Source organism: Phaethon lepturus, unplaced genomic scaffold (assembly GCF_000687285.1).
Source record: "Phaethon lepturus isolate BGI_N335 unplaced genomic scaffold, ASM68728v1 scaffold53794, whole genome shotgun sequence".
NCBI lineage: Eukaryota > Metazoa > Chordata > Aves > Phaethontiformes > Phaethontidae > Phaethon > Phaethon lepturus.
The window spans coordinates 1-8,726 of NW_010535093.1; the positions used below are offsets into that span (position 1 = coordinate 1).

Below are 8,726 nucleotides of genomic sequence, written 5' to 3' on the forward strand. Positions count from 1 at the left end.
CCGGGCGGGGGTGGGTGTCAGTGTGAGGCTGCCTTTCTCGGGGGGGGAAGGGTTTTGAGCCCGGTTCTCTGCAAAATCGTTGTCCCTTCCGAGCTGCCAGGCTGTGTGCTAGACCATAACCTCTAAGGTGGAAAAGGAAAGGTAAAATAGAAGATGTCTGTAACTGCACCTTGTGCTCCCAGTCCAGTCCTGTCCTGGGATGGTGCTGGCTGCGATAAGCTGCTCTTTCAACGACAACAACAAAAAGACAATTCTCTCTAACCAAAAATAACACTCTTACAAAGTCCACTTCTTGTGAACTTTGCCTGTCTAGTTTTGCTGTCAAGAGAAGTTAATTGGGGCTTTGCTTAAATAAAGATGTGAATCGTGTTCATCTCTTTTCCAAACAGCTCAATGACACCCGGCAAGAAGTTACAGGGTCTTGTAGCTGCTACAGTCACTCCAATGACTCCTGATGGGTGAGTATGACCCTGTATCACAACATGGCATGTTGTCAGAGTAGCACTGCTTACTGTTACCTTAAAAAGCAGTTTCCCTTCTTTCTTAACTGGAACTGATCAGTTTTAATTTTATTTTTAAATTAGATCTCTGATGGGCTGGGGAAACTACTGGTTTGGTCTGACTAGCACCAGAAGCGGGTTCCCTTCACCTCTGCATCCTCCTGTTGCCCAGCAAGTGCTGTAGGTCTGGGTTTGGAGAGTTTGGATCAGTCTCACATCTCTTTTTCTACTGCTTTTGTAGGTGCAAGTTAAATCATAGTAAGGTTGTACGTGTAGGGTATTGCAGCATCTTCACCTTCGTTAAGGTACATCACAGTCCTAGTAAAAAAGTGCTCAAGAGCTAGGAAATAATTGTCAAAATCTGATGTCCTTTTAGACTTTTCTGTGCCCTAGCTAGCTCATGCACACATTCATGTGTATGGACATATGCATGGAATTCGTCTAAACCAGAAGAAAATATTGCAAGGACTGCACAGTTCTGAAAATAACATCAAATCAAAAGTTGAAATTCAGCCTTCCTCAAAGCAGTGGTGGTAAACAGATGTACTGCATTGTGGTGTTGCAAGACAGAGTTGTTTGGAGTCAGCAAAGAACCCTGAGCTTCTCTGATGGGTGATGTGTCAAGATCTGTGTGCATTTCTGAGGGAGATGGAGGAGATTTGCTGGTACAGTCCTCTGAAAGAGATCCTTTACTTTTGAGAAGTGCTGTAAAGCATGGTACTGTCTCAGTCAGGGAACTAATTTGCATTGCAGTCACTGCTTTGTTTCTTGTTAAAGGAAACTTATTTCTGATTTCATTTTTTATTACTACTCAAGTTTATTGCAACATGTATTTGGAGAGTGATCCAGGCCCTCTGTCTGGAATGCCTGGCCCTTGTAAGATACATTCTGTGGAAAGCAGCTATGAAATTTTGGGTGATGTGTGAACCCAGTCAAGGTTTCAGAGTTGACTTCCAGACTATAGGATTGGTCTGTATATTGGACAAATGAAAACAATGGTGAATTATACACTGATAAACAAGAAGTTTGTCCTACATAGAAGATAAACCTAGAATTCAGTTTCCCCTGTTTGTCAGGGAAGTCTGTTGCTTTCCTCATCCTTTACTGAGAGAGAGAGGTCAAAGTCACATCCAGCAGATGCCATTTCACCGACTGTGTCCAGCAGTTACAAGTGTAGTTTAACTATTTGCCAGCACTTGCACAAATATCTTTGTGCTCTCAAGAGGGATCCTGTTTCCCTCAGCAGTCACAAAGGTTTGAGTTCCTCTCGTTCTCTCATATCTCCTCAGAAAAGTCCTTTGCTGTGATGACCTTGCAGTAATTATCTATTGAGATAAAAGGTTGGAACAGTGAACTGCTTGTCAGGAGGAAAAGAAACTGGAAGAATTCAGAATTGAACTGTTACCTGAAATGTTAAATACATGCTGAGCGTGAAACACTTTGGGGTAATTTGTGTGTGTACAAATGCAAGGCTTCAAAAATACATGTCTTTTTTTTGTTTTCTTAACCTCGAAGTTTAAGATATCTGTAGGTGGAAACTTACAGTTGCTGAGGCTCCTAAGGTTGCTATGGTTCCTTTAATTTCAGACAAATTAACCTTTCAGTGATTCGTCAATACGTGGATTATCTGGTAAATGAGCAGAATGTGAAGAACATCTTTGGTAAGTGTTTTTTTGACAGAAAGTGTGTTACGCTCCTTTGCCTGGATGGCAATCCTATGATATCTTGGCTGGTAAGAGCTGTAGTGGGAGGGACTGTGGATGTGGGGTCATCCTAGACATTTATATTCATCACTGGAGAGAGTATAAGCCATACTTAAGGCATCTGCTTTTGCCTACACCCCATTTCTGTGTGGGATAAAATAAGCGTTGCCTTTATACAGTGATGTTCTCAGAGATGAGTGGATAATGCTGTGTTGGCAGAGAAAACTCAACTGAATGATTCTCCCCTTTGCCTGGGCAAGATACAATCATCTGATTAAAAAACACCAGCTCAGAAGTCTAGGGAATTCAGGGGGCTCATCAAAGCTAAAGGGGCTTCTTTAGGAGACCTGTGGTGCACTGGGTGATACTGAGGTGGTCAGTGCTCTCATCTCTCTGCTCTGCCTTCCTCTCGGGGACTGCTGTGGGGGCAGAGAATACAGCATCTTCTGAACCATTCTCATTCGCATCCTGGAGTAGTTACGTAAGCTGAAATCAGCGATAAGATTTTGGTTCAAAGCTTCAGTCAAAAGAGTGCCAAGATGCAGAGTGGAGTGTGGCAGTGATTTCAGCTGTCTCATTTTAATCTGTTGTTTGTGACCAAGCATACTGACATCTCGTCATTTTCTAGGGGTGCTTTAGCCTAGGCAGCACATACGGGGCAACTCATGATGGAGACACCAGATTTCAGGTCAGGCGGTTTGCTTGGGGTGGAGGACAGACAGTCACTCTGCCTGGCTAGTCCCTTTGTGCGCTTGTCATAGCCTGACTCATGTTGCTGGGGGAAGGAGGCAGCGTCTGCCAGGGAGGAGGTGCTGGGGCGGGGGGCAGTTTCCCAGTTTCAGCAGCTGATTCTGCCTCCTCCCTCCCAACGCTGCTGATCCTGAAACACTCAGGTTTCTGACCCAAGCATTTAGTGATGATAACACTGCAATCCTCGTGCAGATGCTGGTGTGGACCATTGCTACCTTAAGATGAGTTGGGGGGAAAAATACTTCTGTTTAATATCATGAAAAATGTCAGTTCTTGTTTTCAGTAAAACTAATACACGTAGGCCAGGCCTCAGCAAGTATGTTGTGTTGCGTTGAAACAGTGAATGGCACAACAGGAGAAGGACTCTCCCTTAACATCCAGGAGAGGAAGCAGTTGGCAGAAGAATGGGTGTGCCAAGGAAAAGACAAGTGAGTAGCTGAGATCAACAGGGGATTCCAGATCTTGGGTTAGGATATAGGCATGCCTGACCGATTGCAAAGCCACATCTGCTGATGGCTGGTTTTTTTTTTTTTGAGTGTTTTATTGTTGGGCTTTGTTCCCTATCTCCTTTATCATAGAAGTCTGCAGTTTTGTCACTGCCACTTAGCTGGTGTCCATTCCTATGCTTCTCTTTGGTGCACTGAGGGGTTGTGGCACAGAACAGGGGTCTGAGGAAAAAAATGGCTGTGCCTTTGCTTATTGTTGAGAAGAAATGAAAGTAAAGAGCAATCTGCCTATTTATGCCCTGAATTTCTGAACCTTTTAATATATTAAATGATTTGGTATGGGGGAGGCTGAGGCATGAAGTGTTTTGATGCTTCCCTAAAGGTGCAAAGTCAGTGTCAGAAGAAGGAATTCAAGCCAGATCTGCAGCTGTGTATCTAATTGCAGGTCCATTCTCCATCTCTCATACCTGTCGTAGTTTTGTGTCATTCACTACTGCCGCCTTAGTTGCTACAACAGAGGATGTGGAGAGGATGTGGACGTCTTCTGGGTGAGAAGGATAGTGAGCAGAAATAAACTGGTGTGAAGGCTCACAGTCTGTATGGGTATAAAGGAGAACCACAGAAATGGACTGGTGGACTGGGGCCTGGGAGATGCCCTTGGCAGGAGCAGACAAGCAGTCCAAGGTGATGCTGTGAGGTTGAACTCTCCCAGTAGCTCTGCAGAGCAATAGAGTTAGAAAAGCAAAGATCTGCTTTGATATCCTTTCCTTTTCCCAGCTTTCTCTTAAATTCTTAATGTCTTAATTTTAACTTCCTAATAAAACGCTAAGATTTGTCCCTCCTGACAGCCTTGCAAATACAACAGCAAGGAGTCACACGTGATTCATATTTGTGTTTTCTTTTTTCCACCACCAGTTGCTTGCCACTGTTGGCATCTTCCCTGTGTGTCTGCTCGTCAGGTCAACACGGGTCCAAATCCCTTTTAGGTTTAATCTAGCTCTGTGAAGTTCTTCTGTGGCTCCCTGGTCTGAAATGAGTCATTTTGGCAGACTGATACTTTTAACCCTGACTGAAACCTCCCCAAACCTTTTCAATTTGTTTTTGTGCAGACTGGATCATGTGATCATTCATGTGGGAACACTAAGTCTGCCAGAGTCCCAAGAGCTGGTGTGTATATGATATGATTCCTTTTCACTATGTGTGTAATAAATATAAAGCAGATGTACCTTCAGGTACTTTCCATTCTCTTGTAGGCAAGACATGCAGCATCCATAGGTGCTAGTGGTATTGCTGTAATAGCCCCCTTCTTCTTCAAACCCACAAACAAAGGTGAGTAGACGTGATTTCTGAGGCCCTTTTGTATTGCCGTCCAAACCTTTATCATGGATAAAAGGATTAATACCATCTTCTTTCTCTGAGAAGTATTCTGGTGATAGTATTTGGATGCCTGTCATGTCTGGTGCCGTGCAAAACCTAGAAGAAGCATTTTTTAAAGATGGGAGATATCAGAAGTCTCCCAGTAAGAAGTGAGAAGGGTGTCTTTTGGGATATATTTTGTTAGCCTCTTGTAAAAAGAGGAATTGCTAATGGAAAGAGTAGTTAACTAGTCTGTCTTCTGAATAGTTCATGCTTGATCTGGGCCACACTAGGAAGCGGTTGGTTCCATGCTGACTCTTGCTGGACAGTGACCCAGGTTGATAAAGTGCTGATACACAGGCGTGCCTCTTGTTACTGAGGGGATCACGTTTGGTTTCGTGCACTTAAGGTCACCTCAGAACTTACACGTCGAGTGTTTTGCCTTTAATATAACGAACATAACATAAAAGAACCACGTGAAGTGGAGCTTTGTAACAGAAATGTTAAAATTTGTCTGAATGAATTATGACTGGAAATGTTCATATGAAAGCACCAGAAGAAACCAGAGGGGATTGCTAAAATGGCTGGTATTGACAGTGGCAATGGGAGCCAAAGGGTAGCGTGGAAGAACAGCACAAAGATCTGCAGAAAACCTTTGCTGATAGTAGCGGGATGGCAGTGAAGGTTCAGCACACTGCTCTTTCTGCAATGCCAATGTGAAGACTGCTTAAGATTTATGAAGGATGAAGTGAAAAAGACTCTCAGGAAGAATGTCAACCATAACAACCCTTTGATTCCTAAAACAGTAGTCTGAAAATCTGTTTGTATCATCATCGAGCAGTACCCTGGGGAGCTGAATGTCAACTTGGTCCCTTTGCACACAAGTGATGCCGGTGAGACCACTTTGGCATGCAGGTCTTGTAGTTTGCAAGTGTGAGAGCATGCATGATGTATCTATAAAAGAATGAGTGTGAGTTACTGAAATTGCTTTGTTTTAAAATAAATATCATCTTTCCCTTCCCCAAGATCTTCCACTGAGTTTTGCTACATTTAATTTTTACAATGTGTGCAGGTTTTTATATGATTGGCTGTGTGTCGTATGCAAGCTGTAGATGGCCTCTCCTGCTGTGAATCTGAACTGTCTTTCACTATGGATAACTTCCTTCTCTTATGGGGGTACTTGATCGTTTTCTTCCAGATGAGCTGATTACTTTCTTACAGAAGGTTGCATCTGAAGCCCCTGCGGTTCCATTTTACTACTATCACATTCCTCCTCTGACGGGTATGAAGAGTAAGTAGTGCTTTGTCAGGTATTCCCGAGCCCATAGGCTCATAGCAACTTGGGTAATCCCAGTGGCTGGTGTGATTAGTCTGCCAGTAGTATGTGGCCTCTGCTTCCATCACGTGCAAGCTGTAGTGGAAAGGATCCTTTCCGAAAATGGGAGGTGAATCCAACACTGGAAAATAAATTGAATTCCTCTTCATTGGAAAAAAGTCACGGCTTATGAGTACTGAACAACTGGGATGGAAGAGGTGCTGCTGACCATGGCTTTGCAATTAGTGTGGGCCAGGATATGTAATTGCCTTGGATAACCATAGTTGAATCCTAATGTTTTTGCAAGATACTTACCACCGTCTCTCTTGGTGTACTTTGACAGCATGGTCATGCTTGCTAGGAAATTACGTCTGAAACCATAATGCTTCTCAAGGCTTACTATTTAGCAGAGGAATGAGGAATAGAGTACAGATCTTTGGTTACTTGTTCTGGACAGCAAGGTGTTTCTGGATATATGAATTTATATTTATTCTTAAATATGTTGTTGCCAGTTCATTCTTAAACTTGCACTTATCCAGGGTTTTTCCCTTCTGATCTGGCTAAAGGTCAGAGGGCAGAAAGATGTCCTGTGTATAACTCTGGGAAATAATCACACTGAAGTTGTCTTACTGGTTGTTTTAGAGCTATGTAGTTAACTAGGCTTAGGCCGAAAGGGAACAAATTGTAAAATAGCAAGTCTCCCTCTTGGCAACAATACAGGGAATTCTCCCAGAACAGGGATGTGTTTCTTCATATGAGATTGCTGTTCTGCACAGTTCGTGTTGAAGAGTTGCTGGATGGAATAAAAGAGCAGATCCCCACCTTCCAGGGTGTGAAGTTCAGCGACACGGACCTCTTGGACCTTGCACAGTGTATAAACAAAAATGAGAGAGAACAGTTTGCATTTCTTTATGGGGTGGATGAGGTAAGAAAGGTAAGGTAAGGTAACTCTCTTAAAAATTACTTCTCCAATGGCATTCTGTTGCTTCAGCCTTGGGGGGAAAAAAGTAACCCTGGACATTCAGTGCCAGGTAGTTTTGCTGCTCTCTCCCACCACCTTTTTTCCCTCTTTATTTTGTTACATGAAGTAAAAATGCCTTTTTTTTCCCCCCCCTCCCCCCACCCCAAACTAGCAACTGTTGAGTGCACTGGCAATAGGGGCAGATGGAGCAGTTGGAAGGTCAGTATGGCTTGAACTCCTTCCCCTCAACACACACACCTTATTGTTGTCTCTTTCCCTATCTACATAGTATTTCTCTGTCTTCTGTCACGGTGATGGAGGATTTTGCAGGGTAGGGCTGTACAGTAGCAAGCAGGCAGACAAGCTAGCTCCAGTGCTAGCAATGGGGCAGTTGTATAACCTGGAATTTTGGAGTATGCTATTGATTATTGCTGCAGCCTGTAAGCTGACCCAAAAGTTGTAACATGCTTCTTTATCCTCACGGCAACTTTTTGAAGTAGGGATTCCCTTTTATCTTCGCTATATGGATCAGGAACCAAAACTCAAAGAGGTTAAAATCATTTACCTTCGTTCACATGAGAAGCCTGTGAGGAAAAGGGCCCTGCTGAGTTTTATTTCCAGTTTGTCTTCTGCCCCTCATACCAGGCTGTTTAGATGAATTACTGCGTGATATCTGTGTTCTTGAGTAGATGATGCATTAAATGAACAAGCAACTGGAAAATTAAGTGATTGACTTTCTGCGTTGTCCAATTGTTTCTCTTTATTTTTAATTTTGAAAAGCAGTTCCATTTGGAAAGAACTGGGAAGAGAAATCTGCTCTCTAAACTCTTCCCGTAGGCCTGGCAAACTTCAGATGCTTGAGAGTATAAAGCACACTTAGATTGCATGAATCTCTATCATAATAATGGCATTCTTATGTCAACAGAGAAAGTGTGTGGCCATGTCCTCTGTTTCAGTGGTTCTAAGCTTCCTCCTTTGCATTTACTAATTCTATTTTTGGTTTGTTGATTTTTTTGGTTGTTTTATTTTTTTGTCAGTACATACAACTATTTGGGCCGAAAAACCAATCTGATGTTGCAAGCCTTTGCAAAGCCAGACCTTGCGTTAGCACGGAAGTATCAGGTATGGTATCTTTGCTGTCCCCACTAGGAGCAGCATTCTTTCTCCTCTAGCTTTACTGGGTCTGTTTTCCAATGTGGTTTTATCGTCCATACCCTGAGGTAGCTTTATTAAAGCAAACTTCTTTCAGCTCCAGCCCCACTGCTTGATACTCGTCTCTCCTCACCTTTTTGAGCAGTCATTACTAACTTTTAAGCAAGATCTGCCTTACTTATCCTTCAGCTCTCTGATCTCACCTATGCAGAGTGAGCAACGGCCTGACTTTTTTCCTTAACAAGGCCACAATGGCAAAGCCCCTTGGCTGGCAATATTCTGGTGATACTTTACGTGACGTAGGCCAGAAAGCCATCCCAGAGCAGCTCTGTCTTAACCCCTTTTGATCTTGGGCAGCTTAAAGATTTGTGAGAAGTTCTGAGCAATTGGTGTACAATCTATAGCAACTGTTTTTATGGGACGTTCGAGGCATCCTTCTTTTGCCTTAAAATATAAGTGACTGCAGGATGAACGTCTAAAAGACGTCTGTCTACCTGGACTTTGGTAACGCTTTTGACAGCATCTCCCACAACATTCTCCTAG

At 43.1% G+C, this 8,726-nt stretch overlaps 1 protein-coding gene across 1 annotated transcript; it reads left to right on the top strand.

Moving 5' to 3' along the window:
* Positions 1 to 393: 393 nt before the first annotated feature.
* On the top strand, positions 394 to 8,153 carry NPL (N-acetylneuraminate pyruvate lyase (dihydrodipicolinate synthase); the record flags this gene model as incomplete). Its single annotated transcript, XM_010285688.1, has 9 exons — positions 394 to 458; positions 2,088 to 2,161; positions 3,294 to 3,381; positions 4,509 to 4,566; positions 4,653 to 4,728; positions 5,954 to 6,046; positions 6,847 to 6,995; positions 7,204 to 7,250; positions 8,069 to 8,153. Coding segments are annotated over exons 1-9 (735 nt in total), but the record flags the coding sequence as incomplete, so codon positions are not given.
* Positions 8,154 to 8,726: the final 573 nt, after the last annotated feature.